This window comes from Bufo gargarizans, chromosome 9 (assembly GCF_014858855.1).
Source record: "Bufo gargarizans isolate SCDJY-AF-19 chromosome 9, ASM1485885v1, whole genome shotgun sequence".
Lineage (NCBI taxonomy): Eukaryota > Metazoa > Chordata > Amphibia > Anura > Bufonidae > Bufo > Bufo gargarizans.
The window spans coordinates 111814684-111839796 of NC_058088.1; the positions used below are offsets into that span (position 1 = coordinate 111814684).

Below are 25113 nucleotides of genomic sequence, written 5' to 3' on the forward strand. Positions count from 1 at the left end.
CCGCCCCTCTGTCTTCTGTTTACACTGAAGGGAAGACAGAAAAGCCATTGCAATCATTCACAGACTAACTCAGGTATACATGCCTAGCTCTAATAAACTAGCAAAAAAAAAAAAAAAAAAGGACAGTTACACTTGAATGAATGAAATATAGGTTATACTGAATCTTTTCCCAGAAAAAACTATATATCAATCTGCTCAGCTCCTCCTGCTCGACACTGGCGTTTTGGCTTTCTGTTTGTGAGATTCGTCATGGGCTCTCACAAGCGGTCCAAAACTGATCAGTTTTGCCCTAATACATTCTGAATGGAAAAAGATCCGCTCAGAATTCGTCAGTTTGCCTCCGATCAGTCTCCATTCCTCTCTGGAGTTGGACATCAAAACTCTGCCTGCAGCGTTTTGGTGTCCGTCTGAAGAAGCTGAGCCAAACTGATCCATCCTGGCACATAATGTAAGTCAACGGGGACGGATTAGTTTTCTCGTGACACAATAGAAAACGTATCCGTCTCCCATTGAGTTTCAATGGAGTTTATGACTGATCCGTCTTGGCTATGTGACAGATAATACAAACGGATCCGTTCATGACGGATGCATGCAGTTGTATTATTGTAACAGATCAGTTTTTGCAGATCCATGACGCATCCGCCCAAACCGCAAGTGTGAAAGTAGCCTTACATTGTATTTTCATGATGACAGGTTCCAGGAATCCCTCTGGAATCCTCATAGAAATTGACCTGCAGGGCAGATTTTTAGATTTTCAACATGTCCGTTTATGCTGCGGATTTCAGCCAGTTTGAAATCTACCTCAGATCCCCAGCAAAACCAACATGTAAATCCATGGTGGGATATCGCCAACAAATACATCCCCTGTGGACGTACCCTAATGATTTGAGCTTTCTAACTCATATGCTTCCCTTGAACGAATAATACCATAGAGTTTAGTGGGTCTGACCAATGCAGAGCTCTGCGTAACATTAAAACCAAGATTAAAACCAATTATATCATTATATTAATAAAAAAAATAATAATAATGCAAACACCTTGAATACAGGTGACAAAACCGGTTGTGTGTGCTCCTCATCTCGTGAGTCACATCCGGATTTTTGGCTGCCTAGGTTGTTCCTTATTATGTTTGGCTTCTGTATGTCCTCTCTACTTACATTTCAGGTATCGCTGGAGGGGAAAAATGCTGCTGTTATTTATGACCCTACTTCACAGACGTCAGATGCTCTTCAGGATGCAATTGAGGATATGGGATTTGATAGTGCACCTGTGTTCACGAACCCGCAGCCTGTACCTACAGAGAGCACCTTCCTCTACACATCTCCAGAGCAATCTACAGAGGACATCTGCAGTGGACTCCTGCAGCTGAAAGGTGTCCTGGATGCCAGGAGCTCCCCAGACGGAGCAGTCAGTGTGACTTTCATACCCTCAGCACTAAATACTGACATTATACTTCAGCAATTTCCAGGACTCCATTTGGAAGTATTGGACACAAATATGAGAACTTCAGCCACTCAGGAAAATCACACTGGAGATGTCCTGGTGAAAATGAAGGTGGAAGGCATGACCTGCCATTCCTGTACCAGCACTATCGAAGGCAAGATCGGGAAACTCAAAGGTGTCCAGCGGATCAAAGGTAAGATGTCTCTAGTGACCTTAGTGACTTTTGTAGATGTATTAAATGGCGTTTGTCCGCTTCACTGTAGCATATGGTTAGAGCTCTTCTGTGATGTGTATAACTGTGCTGCAGGATCTTGTACATATAAGGCTGTGTTCACATCACCGTTTCATTTTCCGTTCTTATGATCTGTCAGAAGAACATAAAAAAAACGGATGCTGTATTTTATGCATCCGTTATGCAGGACTTTTTTTCCATCTAAAAAAACGGATCTAAAACTGAAATGTCTCAAATGAAATGCTCAGGATCCATTTTTTTTTTTTTTTTTAAAGAATCCATTTTTTTTTTCAGGCTCCGTTATTTTTAGTTTTTCTGTTCTTCTAAAGGATCAGAAGATCAAAAAATGAAACAGTGATGTGAAGCCAACCTTACTTGAACAGGGTCATTTTCAAGCTGCGAGTATAGTTTTTGTAGCGCGAATTGAAGTACAACTGGTGTCCATCATCTTTCATCCCATGTTGTTTGAATTGTTCATACGCAAAAGCCGCCTGAAAGTTGCGTTCACATTTAGGTCAGTGTATTCCCATATTGCCCAACCGTTTGCATCAGCATAGTTGTGTAACCCTTTCCTAAGTGCTGGTTTATATTCTATACATTAGCTGTGTAGGGCTTCTTTCACACTAGCTTTTTTCCTAATTCCGTTATTGATACAACCATCTGCATCCGTTCTGACCGGATCCGGTTGTATTATCTGTAACATATCCAAGACGGATCCATCATGAACTCCATTGACAGTCAACAGGTGACGGGTCAGTTTTCTATTGTGTCAGAGTTAAACGGATCCGTCCCCATTGACTTGCATTGTGGGTCGTGACGGATCTGTCTTGCCCAACATCCCATCTCCGGTATGAGAACAGAACGGAATGCATTTTGGAGCATCATTGACAATGAATGGGGACAAAACGGAAGCGTTTTTCTCTGGTATTAAGACCCTATTACTGATCTCAATACCAGAAAAAAAAACACTAGTGTGAAAGTATCCTTAGTGTTGTCTATGGGCACAGCTTTCAGTTGTTCCTGCTTTTTCACTTCAGGCCTATGATGGCCTTAAAGGGGACTTGTCAGCTCTCCAGACATGTCTGGTTTTGTGCATTTGTCATGAACAATTCTGGAGCGTTTTTTCTTATAATTTTGTATATAAATGGACAACCGAGGATATGTCTGCACTGACCAATCGGTGTTGACAGACTCCGGCTGTATGAGGCCATGGTAAGACCACATTGTCAATTTGTTCATTACTTTCGAGGAAAAATGACAGGTATTTACGAAGATAGAAATTACAGGAGAGGTGATGGTTATATAGGATTATTTTACAAACAGCAGTAATAATAAAAGGATAATAACATTATTACTGTCATAATTTGCAGGTGTTATGTAATATGTCTTGTTAATTTTTCTGTCTAGCATTTATTTTACTTGCTGTAGAGCCTATTACTTACTATATAGCCTGACATATTCCGCAGTGCTTTACAGACATTGTCATTGCTTGCTGTCCCCAATGGGGCTCCCTACCTACTCCATACCTTTGGAGTGTAAGAGGTAACCGGAGTACCCAGAGGAAACCCATGCAAACATGGGGAGAACATGCAAACTCAGTGCAGATATTGTCCTTGGTCAGCTCTACACCTGGGACCCCAACACTGCAAGGCATCAGTGATAACCGCTGAACCACCGTGATATGAGGCAATTTTTTAGTCCTTTCAGTACCTCCATACCATTGCACTTCTCCCAGAGGCTCTGGGCATGTGGCCTATACTAGTCTCACTGCAGAATTGCACAATTTACAGACACCTATGCTAAAATAAATATTGTAATAATAAAAAGAAACTTAAAAAGTGAAACTATATGGAAGAAAATTATAAAACTTGTAGACAGGACGATGGCATTTAAACTGTTCACAAAGGCAGCAAATGTATGTTTGGTAGATATAATGATAGGTTGCTTTCAGAGTAATAGAAAGTTATTGATAAAAGTATTTCCACCTGGAGATGTGTAGTAGCTGAAGCCAAGCGTCTTGTCTAATCATAAATTTCTTCTGTTGGAGGAGTCAACCAGTCTTACATGGTCACTGTCATTTCAACAAATTGTATATAAATCAATTGTATAGGTGAACATAAGAAACTTTGTAATATACAGTATCTTATCTGAACAAAATGCTATTTGTCTGGGTTTATAAATTATCAGCAACTAGGAATGGGAATGATCTGTCATGATTTGATTTTCAGATACATTTTGACTGCTTCATGCCTCTAGACCTTTGGTAATTGATGTGTACATTTCCATTTTGACAGTGTCCCTGGACAGCCAAGAAGCTCACATAATCTACCAACCTGACCTCATCACCGTCTCAGAAATCAGGAGCCAAATAGAAGCAGCTGGATTTACAGCATCCATAAAGAACAAACCCCTTCCAAAACTGGGAGTCATTGACATTAGACGCTTAACTAATGGTAATGGAGATGTAGCACCGGCCAGACCAAAGTCTCTGAGTGACTTAACAAGTGCTGTATTCCAGGTGGACGGCATGCACTGCAAGTCATGTGTCGTGAACATTGAAAGTAACATGTCTTCTCATCCTGGGGTGTCCAGTGTTGAAGTATCATTAGAAAAGAAATCTGCGGTGATCAGTTATAGTCCAAATGTCCTTAGTTCAGATGCTCTATGTAGAGCTATTGAATCCTTGTCCCCAGGCACTTTTAAAGTCAGACTTTGTAATGGCCTGCCCTGTGGTTATCCTTCCATTGTCCAGTCTTCATCAGAAACCAGTAACGCGGAGCAGCTATCGTCTGACCGGACACACCAGGAGCCTTCCTCTAAAGTCACTGTGGTGAACATTGAAGGGATGACTTGCAATTCTTGTGTGCAATCTATTGAGGGCCTCATCTCTAAGAAGCCAGGTGTAATATCTATCACTGTGTCTCTGACAAATAAAAATGGGACAGTGACATATGACCCTCTTGTGACCAGCCCCGAACTTGTGCGGGCAGCCATAGAAGATATGGGATTTGATGCCTCGCTTCCTGGTAAGCATAGTTGTTTTACTACTGTGTACCATCTCCATCCTTTTATCGTTAGAAACATCACATGTATCGGCTGTACTCACTGAAAAGTAAGTTGTATCTCTGCGTAGTCACATTACATATAGTCATGGAACTCCTATTTCTTGAGTCTGGGCCAATGACTATTCTGTGCAGCAGCCTCAAATGAATGACCAGGCTTAAGGTGCCTATGGACATTACACGAAGATTGCCCAAATCTTCCACTTTCAGCTGGACTGGCAAACATTTAATATGTATAGGTGGCCTGAGTCCCCCACCAAAGGCAGATTTGGGGGGAAAGAAGGATCAGGAATGTTGGTTTTCAATATGCTCAATCCTTTGTTTCCATGGGTGATAAGCCATTGCTGGAGGTGTCTGCCAGCGGCTTATTCCCCTTTTCCAGGTGGTGTGCATGTACATAGGGGAGACTGGAGGAATAGCTATGTGAGGCCATGTTGCCCTCTGTGTTGGAGGCTATATTGACTCTGTCACAGCTTTTGTAATATTTGCCATGACTGAATCCAAAGGACCCCATAATAAGTTATTGGGGTCTTTTGGGCACAGTTGTTGTCCAGCATGTGACAGAATGGTCACAGCTTGAATTCTGTTTTTCTGCTGTTATAAAGGAATGGAAAAACGGAGATCCTAATGTATGTGACCATAGTCTACGATGTATGCTAGGCTTTACAATGAAGGGCAGGGTTTCCATAGCATGTGCAGACCTTTAAAAATATGAAAATAAATAAATACCGAATCTGTTTTTCCAGATGACTCTGGAGAGACGGATCCGGTATTTCAATGCATTTGTCAGACTGATCTGGAAACAAATGATATCAGTTTTCATACGGATTTCCCGATCCAGAAGGCAGTTCCGTTCTTCTAACGCTAGTGTGAAAGTAGCCTTAGTTTGTATTGATAAATCAGAGACTAGGGCTGAGTTCATGCGGCCCCTGCAGGTAGGTATTATCACTAGTAAAGATATCAGGTAGGTAATGGACTGAGGGATCTGCTGCTGGCTTCTCACTTCATGACCTCACTACAGGACCTCTAAAAGCCAAATCCAATGGTCTCCAGTATTTTTATCCTCTGCGGTTCTCAAGCATTTATTACTGCTCAGATCACTTACAGTTCTCATTTTATGTGTAATATTGTAGTGCTAAAAGCAGTAAAACAACCAGTTTCCTCTTCTGCTGAGTGCGTAGATTGCAAAAAAGGATTCAAATTCTGATGATAGCAGCTCTGCGATAAAGCAGTGTCCGTATTATACTTTTATTCTGGAGTACAAAATGTGACCAGGCTACTTTGTTATGCCCATACAGTACGTGAGTGGGAAATATACAGACTTTGCCGTAGTTTTCCTTTGGCAAACCTGTGTCGAGAGACTTTCCTTAAAGAAACTGGATGGACAAATGTCTTTTTTTTTTTTTTTTTTATTCATCTCACCCAGCGGAACCTGCGTGACAGGGAATCTTTACTAAAGCCTCATTCACATGTCAGTGATTTCCATCAGTGATTGTGAGGCAAAACCAGGATTAAGGCCTCACTGACATAAGGTATAAGGGAAAGATCTGCTCCTGGTTTTGTCTCAAAATCACTGTTGGAAAACCCTTACGTGTGAATGAGGCCTAGGGCTGGGTTCACATCTGCGCTGTGAACTCCATCATTCTGTTCCAGTGGAGGAACCGACATAGCCGGATGCCACTGTGCACCGCCGGATCCCCATTCACTTTATTGGGATCCTGCTGTAATCTGGCCACTTTCCGGCATATACGTTGACTTTCAGCCAGACAAAAAATGTTGCGCGAAGCATTGCTTGTCCGGCTGAAAGGCGGCATGTATGCCGGATACAGTGACTGGATGACAGTGCTGGAACTCACAACGCAGATGTGAACCCGTCCTTGCCTGCTCCCCACTGTTCTGTAGCTCCGCTGGGCTTCACTGGACTTTAGTTCTGTCAGCTTCTGCACTGGGTCAGACTGCAGCCAGTGACTGGCCTCAGTAGTGATGTGTTCCCAAGCTGCACATGTCCTGCTTGGAGACACATCACTGCCGAGGCCAGGCACGTGGCTTTGTCCATGCGGACGTTGACAGATGGTGGCCTGGAAGTCCAGTGAAGACGTGGGAGCCACAGAGCAGCGGGTATAAAACTCTCCACAGGTAGTGCTGGGAGGTGATAAAAAAATAAAAATAAATCCCAGACAACTCCTTTAAGGTGTAGGATTGACACATGATATGACGGATAGAACACAGTTTCACACGTTTTTGAATTACAGTTTGGCAAGGAAAAAATAGGACTTAAATAGGAATAAAAAAAAAAAGGACTTGTATCTGAGTTGTAGGGATTAGACATGGCTGGAGCATCAGACGCATGGTTCAAAGACCGCTGCCGGTAGCCTGGAACCAGCAGTAGAAGACTTAGAGTTCCCTGCCCCACCTTCTTCTGTGACTAGCCATTCACTTTGATGTTTAGAAAAAAATGAAATGTTAAAAGCATAAAAAACGATTGATGCTGTGATTGTGTGACGCCAATTACATAATAGTCTTTAGTGTCATTCAAACATTAGATGCTGCAGAAGTAGTGTATTCCAGGTCATGTATTTTCATGCTGGATCCTGATAAACTCATTGCATCAATGTCAGTCCTGGGAAAAGTTATGGGATTTTGCAGTCTTTAGTCATTTCTCCTTAGGTAACCAGAATATAGTGATATTTTGACGTATTAGTATATAATTCTGTTTTACTAGATAACCTGGCATAACATTCTTGATTGTTAAAAGCCTTTCTTTATTCACCTCACATTAGGCCTTTTACCTGAAATTACTCTGGAACCCACACAGAAATCTCAGCGCAATTCTTTCCACCCAAAAGAAGGCTTCAGCAAAGACTCCCCGGAGCACAGCAGTCAGGAAACCAGAACTACCAACAAGTGTTTCATTCAGGTCTCTGGCATGACGTGTGCATCCTGTGTTGCAAACATAGAACGGAATCTCCGCAGGGAAGAAGGTCAGTTGATGCAGATTATGTAATGGTTTTTCAGGGATCTCAAGTCTCCCGGACGTTCAGGGAGTCTCCCGCTATTAGATGGCGGCTCCCTGACGCCCGCATGTGAAACAATATATCCCGGAAAGGTTTACTCGCAGTAAACCTTTCCGGCAACCTGTAGCAGTGTCCCCTTCTCGGCGCGTGCGCACAGTGCAAGAAGAAGCCGATGCCAGCAGTCCGCAACGGCGCATCAGGCTGAGCCTGTGCGCACGAGCGGGATCTCAAAGCGGGAGGAGGGGGAGGGAGGGAGAGGCGGCACTGAGGAGTAGAAAGCGGCGCTGGGCACGAACGGCGATGCGTGCGGCCCGGGCACCATGCATCCACAGACCTCCCCTGCTTGGGCACCTTAATTCAATGATTAACGGGTTGGTAAAACCTGTTTTTCCGCTGAATAAAGCCACATTTTTTAAGGCCACCTAAGAAATCAGAATGCTACCCTGGACATAAGCATATGTTTAGCTCACAGGGCTTATAGGTGGTGACAGAATCCCTTTAATCATATACATAAATATGATAATTTGGGGCAGGGTAATGAGCCCAGTCCTCCACACCATAGAGCAAAGTGTGCAGATACTGCATATGTTTGGAAAATGTAATAAAAAGTTTGTGAAAGAAAAAAAAATTAAAACCTCCCGGAAATGAGAAGTGCACCTCCCTGAAATGAGTTTTTTGCACGTTGGGATGTCTGGTTTTTGGAAATCTGCGCTGTAGTTACATATGCCCCCACTAGCCTGTCTGCATTAGGTGACCTTTTTTATGTATGTTCCAATATATCCACACCATATTATGCGGCTTTTGGAGCAGATTTGCTTTTGGCAAAAAAAAATAACAAACACTATACTCGCCTCCCCTGATGCTACTGTGGCAACACATGGTCCCCTATCAGCTTCTGTGCACCCAGCCATCCTGTGATGATGTCTTGTCTCTTGTCGTATATGACTGCTGTAGGCTCTGATTGGCTGCAGAGGACATATGTGATGACATTTCCTTGCAGGAGTCCAGGTGTATAGAGCAGTGGTGGGCAAACCTATTAGTCAACTGAGCCAAATATCAACAAAACTGCGATTGAAATTTCACTACCCTCGTCACTTCCAGTTGTCACGCAGCACGTTCTGACGTTTGGAAGGAAGAGGTTCCTAATAGTGGGAGGAAATATGGGTTATATGAGATGTACACACCCTCTCCAGCTTTGCTAGGTGAAATAGGACTCTGGGGTGAAAAACAATAAGGGCCCCCCCCCCCCCATTCCTACCAATGCACATTTCCCCAGTCCAAACAGAACCAGGCGGCCGTGGCCCCATGGCACATTTCTCCAGCAGTGCCAGCACATGCACAGACATCTCTCTCATGAATCAGAGATGTCTGTGCATGTGCTGGCACTGCTGGAGAAATGTGCCATGGGGCCGCCCTGGTTCTGTTTGGACTGGAGAAATGTGCATTGGGGTGGGGGGAAGTGAATTACTCAGAGTCATAAGAGAGATGTCTGTGCATGTGCTTGCACTGGCACTGCTGGAGAAATGTGCCATGGGGCCGCCCTGGTTCTGTTTGGACTGGAGAAATGTGCCATGGGGCAGCCTTGGTTCTGTTTGGACTGGAAAAATGTGCATTGGGGTGGGGGGAAGTGAATTACTCAGAGTCATAAGAGAGATGTCTGTGCATGTGCTTGCACTGGCACTGCTGGAGAAATGTGCCATGGGGCCGCGGCCGCCTTGGTTCTGTGTGGACTGGAGAAATGTGCATTGGGGGGAGTCGGGAGAGAGATGTCTGTGCATGTGCTGGCACTTTTGGAGAAATGTGCCATGGGGCCGCCCTAGTTCTGTCACATCTCTCTCATGACTCAGAGTCATCCCCCCCCCCCCCCATGCACATTTCTCCAGTTCAAATAAAACCAGGGCGGCCCCATGGCACATTTCTCCAGCAGTGCCAGTGCCAGCACATGCACAGACATCTCTCTCATGACCCCCCCCAATCCCCAATCCAATGCACATTGGCCTTCCCTGGCAGAGTCTGGGCTGTGGCTGGCTCTGTTCGCTCCTTCTTCTCTGCTCTGGGGGCGGAACTGTGGCAACGTCAGACAGACGTAAAGACGTGCCTGCCTGTGCGGCAGCGGCGGGACGCTCTCTCACAGCCACCGCTCGAGTCTCTTAAAGAGGCTGGGCCCCCTCCTTTCCATATTAGTCCGGACCGTGCACTGCCCAGGACTCCATGCGCAGCTGCGCTTAGCGTAGCAGAGTTAGAAAACTTAGCAGCACTAGTATTGCGGGCCGGCGCTGGAGGGCCCCTGTAAGAGCCGCATTCAAGGGGCTAAAGAGCCGCTTGTGGCTCGCGCGCTGCGGTTTGCCAACCACTGGTATAGAGAATGGTAGGCACCAGTGGAGAAGAGTATAGTGTTGTTTTTTTGGACTGAAGATTTGGAAATCCACACCACAGATCTTTTTCCACAATGAAAGTTTACGCATCACGTAGATGAGACTTGTAATCTCAATCACTTTGCTGGTACTATAATCCGCTGTGGATTTTACATCTGCAAATCTGTACAGAAAATCCACTGCAGTTCCATTATGTGTGGTCCACTAACCCTAAAATAGGCATATGTAATGCTAGTGCAGCATTGGCCGGCCTAGGTGTTTGGGCCAACTAATAAGCAGAAAGCTGACTAGTCAAGTAGAACAGAATCAGCATCATCCATTGTACAGAGTAAGAAAATGCATTTATTATAACTTTATATTTGTGCCATATAAGGAGAAACTTCAGTGAATTCTTGTTTTATGTTCATTACTTCATTTAGCAGGGCTCTTACTTTCAACCTTTATGTCCACCTATGACCCTGAGTCATGTTTCACAGTCACTGAGGCTAGCCGATGAATAGGCACCACCCCGATTTAGCCTTTCTCTTTTACTTCAGAATTAACAGGTAGATTAATTCATCAGTCTATGTTACTATCTATAGTACGTGAAGGTTTGTACAGTTTTGAACTGCAGTACTGTGCAAATGTTTGAGGCAGGTTTGGTAACAATGCTGCAAAAGTAGGAATGCTTCAAAAAATTTAAGTTTTAATAGTTTCTTTTTATATCAATTAATAAAATGCAAAATGAATGAAGAAAAGAGAAATTTAAATCAAATCAATATTTGATGTGACCATCCTTTGCCTTCAAAACAGCACCAGGTACACTTGTGCACCGTTTTTGAAGGAACTCAGCAGGGAGGTTGTTCTAAACTAACTATAGATCTTCTTCTATAGATGTAGGCTTGCTCAACTTCTGTCTCTTCATGTGATCCCAGAAAGACGGGATTGTGTTGAGATCAGGGCTCTGTGGCGGCCATATCATCACTTTCAGGATTCCTTGTTCTTTAGGCCCCTTTCACACGAGCGAGTTTTCCGTCTGGGTGCAATGCGTGACATAAACGCATAGCACCCGCACTGAATCCTGACCCACTCATTTCAATGTGCAGGAGTTCTATATTCTGCATTTTTCACGCAGCCCTGGCCTATAGAAGTGAATGGGGCTTCAGTGAAAAACGCATTGCATCCACAAGCAAGTGCGGGTGCGATGCGTTTTTCACTGATGGTTGCTAAGAGATGTTGTTTGTAAACCTTCAGTTTTTTATCACGCGTGTGAAAAACGCATCAAAACACATTGCACCTGCACGAAAAAAAACTGAACGCAATCGCAGACAAAACTGACTGAACTTGCTTGCAAAATGGTGCGAGTTTCACTGAAAGCACCTTAGGCTTCGTTCACATCACCGTTCAGCCTCCGTTTAGAAGCAGGAGAACGGAAAGGACGGATAAGGCACATAACTGACGCCAAACTGAGCCAAATGGAGCCCTTAGGACCCCATAGACCATAATGGGGTCCGTTATGTTTCCGCTCAGAAGATGATTTTGAAGCAGAGACAAATGTCCTGCATGCACAACTTTTGTCTCCGCTTCAAAATCATCTTCTGAGCGGAAACATAATGGACCCCATTATAGTCTATGGGGTCCTAAGGGCTCCGTTTGACTCAGTTTGGCGTCAGTTATGTGCCTTTTCCGTCCTTTCCGTTCTACTGGTCCTAAACGGAGCAGGAGAACGGAAAGGCTGAACGGTGATGTGAACGAAGCCTTAAACGCATCCAGACCTAATCCGTAGCGTTCGTGTGAAGGAGGCCTTACGCTGAAGATGGTTCTTAATGACATTGGCTGTATGTTTGGGGTCATTGACCTGCCGCGGAAATTTTTTTGAGACAATCAGACGCCTCCCGGATGGTATTGCATGATGGGTTAGTATCTGCCTATTTCTCAGCATTGAGGACAATAATTAATCCAGACTAAATCTCCAATTCCATTTAGGCTCCATTAAGACGTTCATTGAATGGTCCGGATCCGTTCCGCAATTATGCGGAACGCGTGCGGACCCATTAATTTTCAATGGCCCCAGAAAATATGCAGACAGCACACAGTGTGCTGTCTGCATCCGCACTTCCGTAGTGCCGCCTCGAACTTCCGGTCCGCGGCTCCCCCAAAAAATAGAACATGTCCTATTCTTGTCCGTAGTAGCGTACAAGAATAGGCATTTTCTATTATAGTGCCGGCTACAGACGTGGACAAAATTGTTGGTACCCTTTGGTCAATGAAAGAAAAAGTCACAATGGTCACAGAAATAACTTTAATCTGACAAAAGTAATAATAAATTAAAATTCTATAAATGTTAACCAATGAAAGTCAGACATTGTTTTTCAACCATGCTTCAACAGAATTATGTAAAAAAATAAACTCATGAAACAGGCATGGACAAAAATGATGGTACCCCTAGAAAACACAGAACATAATGTGACCAAAGGGACATGTTAATTCAAGGTGTGTCCACTAATTAGCATCACAGGTGTCTACAACCTTGTAATCAGCCATTGGGCCTATATATATGGCTCCAGGTAATCACTGTGTTGTTTGGTGATATGGTGTGTACCACACTCGACATGGACCAGAGGAAGCAAAGGAAAGAGCTGTCTCAAGAGATCAGAAAGAAAATTATAGACAAGCATGTTAAAGGTAAAGGCTATAAGACCATCTCCAAGCAACTAGATGTTCCTGTGAGTACAGTTGCACATATTATTCATAAGTTTAAGATCCATGGGACTGTAGCCAACCTCCCTGGACGTGGCCGCAGGAGGAAAATTGATGACAAATCTAAGAGACGGATAATCCGAATGGTAACAAAAGAGCCTAGAAAGACTTCTAAAGAGATTCAAGGTGAACTTCATGCTCAAGGAACATCAGTGTCAGATCGCACCATCCGTCGTTGTTTGAGCCAAAGTGGACTACATGGGAGACGACCAAGGAGGACACCATTGTTGAAAACGAATCATAAAAAAGCAAGACTGGAATATGCCAAACTACATGTTGACAAGCCACAAAGCTTCTGGGAGAATGTCCTGTGGACAGATGAGACAAAAATCGAAGTTTTTGCCAAGGCACATCAGCTGTATGTTCACAGACGAAAAAATGAAGCATATCAAGAAAAGAACACTGTCCCTACTGTGAAACATGGAGGAGGCTCTGTTATGTTCTGGGGCTGCTTTGCTGCGTCTGGCACAGGGTGTCTTGAATCTGTGCAGGGTACAATGAAATCTCAAGACTATCAAGGAATTCTAGAGAGAAATGTACTAGCCAGTGTCAGAAAGCTTGGTCTCAGTCGCAGGTCATGGGTCTTGCAACAGGACAATGACCCAAAACACACCGCTAAAAACACCCAAGAATGGCTAAGAGGAAAAAATTGGACTATTCTAAAGTGGCCTTCTATGAGCCCTGACCTCAATCCTATTGAGCATCTTTGGAAGGAGCTGAAACATGCAGTCTGGAAAAGGCACCCTTCAAACCGGACACAACTGGAGCAGTTTGCTCATGAGGAGTGGGCCAAAATACCTGCTGAGAGGTGCAGATGTCTCATTGACAGTTACAGGAAGCGTTTGATTGCAGTGATTGCCTCAAAAGGTTGCGCAACAAAATATTAAGTTAGGGGTACCATCATTTTTGTCCATGCCTGTTTCATGAGTTTATTTTTTTACATAATTCTGTTGAAGCATGGTTGAAAAACAATGTCTGACTTTCATTGGTTAACATTTATAGAATTTTAATTTATTATTACTTTTGTCAGATTAAAGTTATTTCTGTGACCATTGTGACTTTTTCTTTCATTGACCAAAGGGTACCAACAATTTTGTCCACGTCTGTATGTGCACTTGCGGACATGTGAATGGACCCTTACTCAAATGCAGCCCAAACTTGCATGGAACCTCCACCACACTTCACTGTGCCTGCAGACATTATTGTACTGCTTTCCAGTCCATTGGTGAACAAACTTCCATCTGTTAGAGCCAAATAATTCAGATTTCGACTCATCAGTCCAGAGCACCGGCTGCCATTTTTCTGCACTCCGGTCTTTATGGAAGAATTGATGTGGAGACAAGGGCTGCATTTCAGCAAATGGAGTTGGGGATTTGGTCAGGATTAATGATATTCTTGTTGCTGAGAAATACAGGCAGATACTTATCCATCATGCAATACCATCAGACAGGCGTCATACTGCCTCCAAGTTTGTTCTGCAGCAGGACCCAACACATACATCCATTGTTAACGATCTTCAGCATAAAAAAGAACAAGGAAACCTGGAAATGATGATATGGCCCCCACAGAGCCCTGATCTCAGCATCTTCGAGTCTGTCTGGGATTACATGAAGAGATCGAAGGCTCTGAGCAAGCCTACGTCCACAGAAGATGTGTGGTTAGTTCTGCAAGATGTTTGGAAAAACTTCCCTGCCAAGAAAACTGTGTGCATGTGTACCTAAAAGAATTGGAGCTGTTTTGAAAGCAAAGGGTGATCACACCATATACCGATTTGATTAAAATTTCTCTTTTTTCATCCCTTTGCATTTTTTTAATTGATAGCAATATACTATTAACACTTCTATTTTAGAAAGCACTCTTACTTTGCGGCCTTTTTTCACACCTGCACAGTACTGTTTATGCAGACGACATGGTCGGTAGCTGGTGGTATTCACTCTGTTTTACTATTTTTTAGGTATTCATTCTGTTTTAGTAGCTTTAATGGCAGGCAAGGCTGAAGTGAGATACAACCCAATGATTATACAGCCCGCAGACATTGCTGAGCTCATCCAAGAACTGGGCTTCGAGGCAACTGTACTAGAAAACTATGACGAAGGAGACGGTGTCCTGGAGCTGGTGGTAAGCTAATCTGTTCTCATGGGTCTGTTTCATGTGCATTACGCCAATAATTGGTACTTTCATTCTCTGTTTCATAGTTGGACAGTTGAAATTATGCTGCAGTTAGTCGAGGACCCAGAGAATCTAGAAACTCTGCATTTAACAATAGCGCTAAAGGGGTAGCCTTAACGAAGAAAAATACTTTTAAATAGAAGATGTGAATCTGTCTTTTTAACCCCTGGTGATCAGCTCTTATTGCCGGGAAAGCTGCTTCTGAGGAAATGTGGCATCACATGCTGACCATTCAAATCAGCTGACTGGGCCAACCATAGCACAGTCCACACTTACAGAGCGGCTGTCCATCCCACCTCACTGAGCGAGGTCATGTGGGGAAACAACCCTTTCAAGAATTTGTCCAGTTGTCATACATTATGTTCATTTTCTTAGACATAACAACAAGCATGGTTATTCTTAATGGCCTTGCTTGAATTACTATCAAAATTCTTTGAGTCCTTGACAAATATGTCTAGTTTGGCGATACAGAAGCTTGGCACTGGGCAAATTTACCATTTAGGATTCTTATTGGAAGTATCCAACCCGATAAAAATGTAGTGAATCAGCTAAAAAAAATGTCTAAACGGATCTGTTTTGTTTGTGTATTTTTTTTTAATTTTTCTTTTTACTTTTTTCCTATTTAGTTTTTTATTTCATTCGGAAATGTAGTTTAGTTGGTTATTTCATGCCCTTTTCTTTGACTGGCATGGCCAGGGAAGGGGGCATGGATAAGTAGTGTAAGCTGTGGAGCTGCGGTGGACCAAGGGCCTAGAACAACCGCCTGGAGCACTAACGCTCTAACTGTGGACTCATGCACACAAGCGCAGTTTCTTTCCTTGTCCAATGCAGTATTTTTTTTGTTAGTTTTTTTTGGGGGTGGGGGGTGTCTGCAAAAAAACCTGAAGTTGCTTTGTGTGCATTCCGTTTCTGTGTGTCTGTTCGGCAAAAGAATAGAACATGTCCTTTTATTGTCCACATTACGGACAACGATAAGGCTGTTCTATTAGGGGCCAGCTGTTCTGTTCCGCAAAATACGTAATATACACGGATGTCATCCGTATTTTGTGCAGATCCGTGTTTTGCGGACCGCGAAATACATACGGTCATGTGCATGAGCCCTATATATCTCTGTTACAGCAAAATGGATTTGAGTGATTAATGTATTAAGGCCTGGTTTCAAATATTCCTTGATTTAGTACAATTCAGAAATAATCCAGGAAGAGTGAGAGGCATCCTTCACAGATTCCATAAAAAAAATTCAACAAATATAAGAGAATAAGCGATGGTCTCCACATCCAAATTTTTTAAACTTTATTATACATTTTGATCAAATTACATAGATCCACTTACGACGTCATGGTGGACTTTTTGAGTGGGTTCCTACACTAATTTGGTGCAACATCACATGGTGACTGCTTCCTCAACACAGCAGCTGCAGGCACCCCCTTGGCACTGTGCCACACCAAACTATGGGTACAGCACCGCTGCGTTTTATCTGGTAAATTGCTGAGCTCCCTGTTGGGATACTCGACAGTCCCAATTATACTCAATGTTGTGTTTGCTTTGATTTTCTACTCCTAGGATTGAACTGAGGCAGGTGTAATTGTAGCCTAAAAATATATATGCTGCTTATCACAGGAAATACCATTTGGCACACTGAGCATGTGAAATTCGGGGTTTCTGAGCAAGTGTTACTTTGCTGCTTAATTCATTCATTTAAAGAGTTTGGGATACTGACGATTTTCATGTTTTATTTGTGTCATTTTACAGGTTAGAGGGATGACCTGTGCATCCTGTGTACATAAAATAGAATCATGTCTGATGAAAACTAAAGGGGTGCAGTACAGCTCTGTAGCCCTTGCAACAAATAAAGCTCATATTAAATATGATCCAGAGATCATTGGCCCTAGAGACCTTATCAAGATTATTAATGTAAGTGTGTACTAATTTTAGCTATACGTTGTGTGGAGGATGTAGAAATGTGGCTACTAACCTTATTAGTATAACTAAACAATGCAATCTGCAAACACTGAATATATAGATTGTACATTTTACTTGTGCTATATTCACTACATACATGAATATACAGTACCTAGCAAATACACAATGGATCAAAATCATTTGTGCCCATCCACCACAACAAGGAGATCTCTTTTGGATGGGAACCTACTCTATAATGACTCCTCTTCTTATACCAACAGGCCTCCGGTTATATAATGCACTAATTAAAACACAACCAAGATGGAGGCAGCCACACCTCCAAAACCTTATTAGTATAGACATGTTCTCTTATAATATCACTAGAGATGAGCGAATTTCCACCAATGAATTTCTTTCACACTTCGTTTGTTGGTTAAAGGTGAATTGCGTTATGGATTTCGTTACCACGGACCATAGCTCAATTCTATGACGGAATGTCTTTAGAGGCATTCCGTTATTCATTCTGTCATAATAGAAGTCTATGGGCTGCAAAACAGATCTGTTCCGTTTCCGTTATGCAGAGGAGTCCATAGACTTCTGTTATGACGGAATGAATAACAGAATGCCTCTAAAGGCATTCCGTCATAGAATTGCGTTATGGTCCGTGGTAATGGAATCCATAACGCAATTCACCTTTAACCAAAATATGAAATTTGCTCATCTCTAAATATCATATTGCCTCCAGATCCCAGCACCCGGGCCAATCGGCTATTTCATAAAACTCCAGTGAGCGTGGTGGCTTCCTGGCAGCTTACCAAGCACAGCGCCATACATTGTATAGTGGCTGTGCTTAGTATTTCAGCTCAGCCCCATTCAAGTCAATGGGGCTGAGCTGCAGCTAGGCTATGTGACCGATTTGCAGTGACATCACTGGCCTAGGAAGGGGCCTAAATGCTCATGGAGCACCACTGCCTCTTCTAACAGCTGATTGGCTGGCTCCCAAGGGTCTTACCCCCGCCCATCTAATGACCTCTTATGAGGATAGGTCATCAGTATCAATTCCCAGATAACCCCTTTAAGCATTTCATTTTTCTTCTTTTCCAGGATTTAGGATTCAGTACATCGTTAGTTAAAAAAGACAGATCTGCAACTCATTTGGATCACAGGACTGAAATACAGAGGTAGGTATTATTTCATATGTTTTCATTACATGATTATTATAGACGCACTCCAAGATTTTTTTCCTGTAAGCAGGATTGCATAAAGAAACTGGCTTCTGGTCCACAGATAACTATGATTTGGATAGTTGGAGTCACGTGGTATTAGGGCTGTTTCACAAGAGCGAATCCATTGCGGAAAACACGCTGTGTGTGTGAGCGTGATCCTCCATTCTGGACTTGCGGGAGCTCACGGCATTATACTGATTTATAATGCTATGTGCCTCTGCTTAACCATACTTCTACAGGATCATAATGAAATAAAGCTGTCACTATGATCCTGTAGAAGTATGGTCAAGCAGAGGCACATAGTATTATAAATCAGTATAATGCCGTGGGCTCCTGCAGGTCCAGAACGGAGGATCATGCTCACACATGGGCATGATTCCCACAATGGACTCCCTTTTTTTAAACAGCCCTAATGGAAGAACCAAATGGAGAATGAAAATTTGGGAATAAAACTTTGATGGTTCTACTATTTATCCAATCACAATTGGAGAAGGATTTTTTTCTTGTGAGTGATCTATACATATACTGAAAGCTTAGGTTATGTTTAGTTATATCCTCCAGTCATACAGTGATAAATATTAAAAGCCACTTACTAGAAAGTGCAGCGTCTCCTAGTGTTCCTTAGGGCCCCTTTCACACGAGCGAGTTTTCCACGTGGGTGCAATGCGTGACGTGAATAGCACCCGCACTGAATCCGGACCCATTCATTTCAATGGGTCTGTGTACATGAGCATTGTTTTTCACGCATCACTTCTGCGTTGCGTGAAAATCGCAGCATGTTCTATATTCTGCGTTTTTTCATGTAGACCTGGCCCAATAGAAGTGAATGGGGCTGCGTTAAAAACTCATTGCATCCGCAAGCAAGTGCGGATGCAAGCGTTTTTCACCGATGGTTGCTAAGAGATGTTGTTTGTAAACCTTCAGTTTTTTATCACACGTGTGAAAAACGCATCAAAACGCATTGCACCCGCGCGGAAAAAACTGAACAATCGCAGACAAAACTGACTGAACTTGTTTGCAAAATGGTGCGAGTTTCCCTGAACACACCCGGACCTAATCCGTATCGTTGGTGTGAAAGAGGCCTAAGGGGATTGTCTCAGTAAGTGCTTTGTATTAACTTTGTCTACATGATCACTGCCGTTTGCTGAAGTGAGACAATCCCTTTAACATGGCTTGAGGTTATTATGGAATTCTCCTGGCCCCAAACTGACCCTTTTTGAAATAGAACTAGAGAGTTCCCTGCAGGAAAGAGATTTTCCATGTGTTCCCGTATTTCATTAATTTAAATGTCCATCTTTGTGAAATAATTAGGTGACAAACCTATTAATGCTGTCTACCTGTGGCATTTGTAATATTAGTTTTGTATATGGGACATAATAATGATATTTATTTATATAGCGCCACCATATTCCGCAGCTCTTTACAAATTCAGTGGGTTCATGTACAAAAGAAAAGTAACTGGCTAATATACAATTGAAACACCTAGAAGTCAGGGCCCTGCTTGCAAGAGCTTACAATCTATGAGGAATTGGGGGTGACCCATAAGATAGTTGATTGGGATAAGTAGGATACGAGCCATTATTGAACTGAAAGGAGTGGTGCGGCCGATCTGCTTCAGGTAGGAGGAGTTGGTGGGGGAGAGGTTTACTTGGGGAATAGTCCGTTTAGGTAGCTTGATAAGCCTGCCTAAAAAGATGTGTTTTTAAAGGGAACCTGTCATGTGGATATTTGATTATAATCTAACTAATTATATACAATCATTAACTACTAAAAAGTACCTCAGATGTATTCACTTACTGGTGTGATAGATGGTTACCTCATAATATACACACAAAGATGCCGCAGGCTAATGAGCTGATTTGAGTCCAGCGTGATGTCATTGAGTCCAGCGTATATTTAATTCAGAGCTATAGCCACTCCCCTGCCCACCTGCTGCTGGTTCATGTGGAAACAAACTGTCATTCAGCAGCAGGTGGGCGGGGAGAGTCAGGAGCTCATGAATATTCAGGACTCATCATTATCAGCTGGAGCTTTTCAATACAAGATGTTGGCAGATTGACTGGGTCAATCAAAGAAAGTGACCCAGCATTTTGCTAAGCGAATCAGTCACTTATTTATGTTGCCCTTAGTTAGGACACCATAAAACTGGTGACAGGTTCCCTTTAAGGCACATTTGAAGCTGGAGAAGTTGTGAAATGATTTGATATTCTGGGGAAGAGTATTCCAGAGAGTAGGCGCAGCTCGATAAAAGTCTTGAAGACGGGAGTGAGAGGTACGAATTATGGAGGTTATTAATCTTAGGTCGCTAACAGAACGGAGAGCACAAGTAGGGTGGTAGATGGAGATGAGGGAGGAGATGTATGGAGGTGCAGCACTGTGCAGAGGTTTGTGGGTGAGGGTGAGAAGTGTGAACTGTATTCTGTGGTGGATGGGCAACCAGTGACGTGACTGGCACAGACTAGTAGCATCAGTGTAGCAGTTGGATGGATAGATGAGCCTAGCTGCAGCATTTAGGACAGACTGAAGGGGGGAGAGTTTAGTGAGAGGGAGACCGATTAGTAATGCGCTGCCGTAGTCAAGAAGAGAATGAATCAAGGCAACCACAAGAGTTTTCGCCGTTTCCACCGTAATAAAAGGGCGGCTTTTACATAAGTATTATTGAGGCACAGTACAATGCTGGTTGTGGATTTTCTAGTGGATGAGCAAATGGATATGAAGTGAGTTATTTGACCATTTTGCACAGTCCTTGCAATTGCTAGATTTTAACATTTGTGACAATCTTAAAGGGACTCTCCAGGACTGAAAAAAGATGGCTGCCTTTCACCAAAAACAGCCCACACCTGTCTGCAGGTTGTGTATGGTACTTCAGCTCAGCCATGTTCACTTAAATAGGGCTGAGCTCTAATACCACTGGGGGACATTTATCAAGACTGGCGTTCCCATAAGCCATTCTTTATCTCCCTGCATCGGAGTGAGATGTGCCTAATTTATAAAGAGGCAGATGACTAATAAATTAGTCACATCTCTGGCAGTTCGTGCACCAGAAACTGACGTCTACACCAGCTTTTTTACACAACAGTAGTGGCATAAATCCTTTAAAAAATGACCCTAACTGGGAGTCATTTATCATAGCCCCTTATGCCAGTTTTTAAAATGCTTGCGCACCTAAGTTTAGGCACACAAAAAGTTTTTACACCGTCCTGGTCACTGGGACGTGGCGGTGGGAGTTGGGGGAGAGAGGTGGAACGCTATAGCCTCTGGTAAAATTCAACAACATTTACGCCTGTATGAAGCTTAAATGAAGATTGAAACCTACTCCTGTCAGTAAGCACTGGAAGTGACAGGATGGCAAGTGCAGTGCAGTGCAGGTCTACAAAGAAAGTGAGGGATTTGGAGCTTTATTCCATGATTACAATTCTTACAAAGGAAGAAAAGAAGCCTAAAGAAATCCATGAAAGGATGAATGCTGTATATGTTGATGATGCATCTTCTTACTTCCAATTAAAGTTTTGGGACAAGCAGTTTAAATGGTGTAGGGTAGGGAATCAACTGACGATGGCCCCCATTCAGGGCGACCTGTCGAAGCATCTTCAGAGGAAATGTACAGGCCATGGTTTTAGAAGATTGTCGGGTCAAAGTCTGTGTTATAGCTCATGAATCAGGCTTTTTAGCTGGCACAGTTTGCAATATCATTTATGATGTTTTGATGATGTCAAACGTCAGTTCCCGGTGAGTGCCACAAATGTCTACGTCTGAGCTAAAACACTTGTCGCCAGCAATTTAGTGATGCTTAGAGAAAATCCAGGAGACTTCTATTGTCTAAGTATTACAGGTGATGAAACATGGGTCCATCACCATTATCCTGAGACCAAACAGGAATCCAAAGAAATGTCATGTGCAGCAGTCAGCTGGAGAGTTTACTGGAGACACGTATGCTTCTTCTGACTAAAGGGATTTTAGTCCAGCTCACCACCACATAAAAAGGATTTTCTTTGGTGCACGTGTGGTGTGGAGAAGCTCGCCAGCATGAATCATGGCATGACCAGCAGCTATGCATTTCATATTATTCAATCCTTCATCAAGGCTTCAATGAATGAAAGCATAATCTGAAATATATAGCTGTTAGTCTTGCTGTGATTCATGCAGAAATCTTTTTAATGTTGTGAACATTTTATGGGAACTCATAATAGTGCTGGCCGGCACGTTGCAGTGCATGGGAGCTACGGAGCCAGTATAGCACATCAAGCTATGTTCTTTCCCTAACTTAGGGCTCATTCAGGCGGCCGTATCCTATCCCCAAAAGTGTGGATCCGTTTTTTCGTGGATTCATTTTTTTAGAAAATAAGTCCCCTCTTACCTGATGTTGTCTTTGGTCTCCCCTGGTTACGACCACCTCTCCTGTCAGATCCCGCCGGGGCCGCGCTTGCGCAGAAGACTGAAGATTTTCTCCCGGCCGGGCAATGTCCTGAACGCGCACGCCGCCGTGCATGCGCCATGATGACTTCTTCCTGGCCAGTATAGTACACAGAGCCGCGAACGCGCACGTTGGCTCTGTACTCTACAGGCCAGGAATAAGCCACCATGGCGCATGCGCAGCGGCGTGCGCGTTCAGGACATTGCCCGGCCGGGAGAAAATCTTCAGTCTCCTGCGCAAGCGCGGCTCGGCCGGGAGAAGAATCCAGGAAGTGAACGTCGCGCTCAAGTAAGGTAAGTATAAAAAGGGAAGATGAGAATACCCCTTTAATGTGATTGTACCTGGATTATGAGCCCAAATCACTGTATGCACACATTACATATTTCCACCTGCACGTCAGTAAAAAGTAATTTAATATTTTAAGGCCTTACCAACATGAACACATCCTTTACAATTGTATAACTCCCCAAAAGTTGCATTCCCTGGTGATTTCTGGGGATAAGACAAGGCAGTTCTCATGGCTGTGGCATTGGTACCTTCTCCAGTTCTGGCTGGTCTTCATCCTACTTCAGGGATCTTATCCCAATTATGGTGGAATAATATTGAAAGATATATAGGCCAGTTAGTACACAACCTTGTAAATATGGGAGCTGTCACAAATAAGGACCGCCTTATTCCTAGTTATAATGTTTGCTGTGATATTATATGTTTTATGGGTATATGTCGTAGTGTAACATAGTCCAGTGTGATTCACATTCATATACAGTATGTATTTGTATTGCCAGGCCAGCAGCCATTGATGAATTGGTTTAAGGCTGCTTATAGGCCGAGATGTCTGCCTCATACCTGTGAAAACAGCGAACTGCTCCCCGGGGGGGTTACTTAGCACAGAGATGCTAACCGGGTTGGGCCGTTTGCTGGTCACACTCAGGACAGAGGACAGCAGACTCTCCGGCGCCGTGTGTCAGCATGGGAGCTTCATACCAGAGAATATAAGATTCATATCTGTTTCATACATTAACCCCTCCCCTGCAAAAAAAGTCTAAATGTTTTGATCGTCGCATTCTAAAAACTAGAACTTTTTTTCTTTTTTCTTTTTTTCTTTTATCAATGTAGCTGTATTAGGGCTTGTATTTTGTGGGCCAAGTTGTAGTTTTTAATTGCACTATTTTGAGGTACACATAACTCATTGATTAACTTTTATTAGCTTTTGTTTTGGTGGGAGAAATGGGGAAAAAAACCAGCAAGACCGCCGTTGATTTTTCACATTGTATATTTTGCAATGTTCACTTTGTACTCTTTAGGTCAGTATGATTACAGTGATGCCAAATACATACAGTTTTTTCTACATTTACTTTCGGACAGTAAAAAAAAATTGAAAATCACTGTATTCCAAGACCCATAACTTTTTTTATTTTTTTCTTTCTACGGAGCTGTGTGAAGGCTTGATTTTTATTTTTTTATCAGGATAACTAGAATTTTTTATTGGTATTATTTTGTAGTGTATAAGACTTTTTTGATGCCTTTTTAATTTCGTGTTTTTGTTAGCGGATATGCCAAAAACAGTGATTCTGGCATTTTTTTTTATGGCATTCACCATGCATGACTAGGGAGGCTATATAGAGGAAGGACTGGAGGAGCATATATAAAGGGGGGACTGGAGGAGGGTATACAATGTATATAGAGGGAGGACTGGAGGAGGGTATATAGTGTATATAGAGGGTAGACTGGAGGAGGGTATATAATGTATATAGAGGGTGGACTGGAGGAGGGTATATAATGTATATAGGAGGAGGAATAGGGGGGTGTACAATGTATATAGAGGAAGGAGTGGAAGAGGGTGTACAATGTATATAGAGGGAGGACTGGAGGAGGGTATATAATGTATATAGAGGGTGGACTGGAGGAGGGTATGTAATGTATATAGAGGGAGAGGGTGTACAATGTATATAGAGAGAGCAGGATATATAGTGTATATAGAGGGAGGACTGGAGGAGGATATATATTGTATATAGAGGGAGGACTGGAGGGGGTTATATAATGTATATAGGAGGAGGGTATATAATGTATATAGGAGGAGGGTATATAATGTATATAGAGGGAGGGCTGGAGGAGGGTATATAATGTATATAGCGGGAGGGCTGGAGAAGGGTATATAATGTATATAGAGGGAGGGCTGGAGGAGGGTATATAATGTATATAGAGGGAGGGCTGGAGGAGGGTATATAGTGTATATAGAGTGTAGACTGGAGGGAGGTATATAATGTATATAGAGGGAGGAATGGAGGAGGGTATATAATGTGTGTGTATATATAGGGAGGACTGAGAAGGGTATACAGAGGAAGGACTGGAGGAGCGTATATAGTGTATATAGAGGGAGGACTGAAGGGGGGTATGTAATGTATATAGAGGGAGGAATGGAGGAGGGTATATAATGTATATAGAGGGAGGGCTGGAGGAGGGTATGTAATATATATGGAGGGGGTATATAATGAATATAGAGGGAGGAGTGGAGGAGAGTATATAATATATATAGA

At 43.0% G+C, this 25113-nt stretch overlaps 1 protein-coding gene across 1 annotated transcript in view; it reads left to right on the plus strand.

The window, feature by feature from the left end:
• The window catches only part of ATP7A (ATPase copper transporting alpha), an 85160-nt gene that overhangs the window by 26879 nt on the left and 33168 nt on the right, over positions 1-25113 (plus strand). Inside the window, exons 3-8 of the mRNA XM_044305731.1 lie at positions 1165-1636; positions 3970-4701; positions 7518-7718; positions 14820-14983; positions 16787-16948; positions 18041-18117. Of these exons, the coding sequence (XP_044161666.1) occupies positions 1165-1636; positions 3970-4701; positions 7518-7718; positions 14820-14983; positions 16787-16948; positions 18041-18117 (1808 nt within the window). The remainder of the gene's footprint in view (positions 1-1164; positions 1637-3969; positions 4702-7517; positions 7719-14819; positions 14984-16786; positions 16949-18040; positions 18118-25113) is intronic.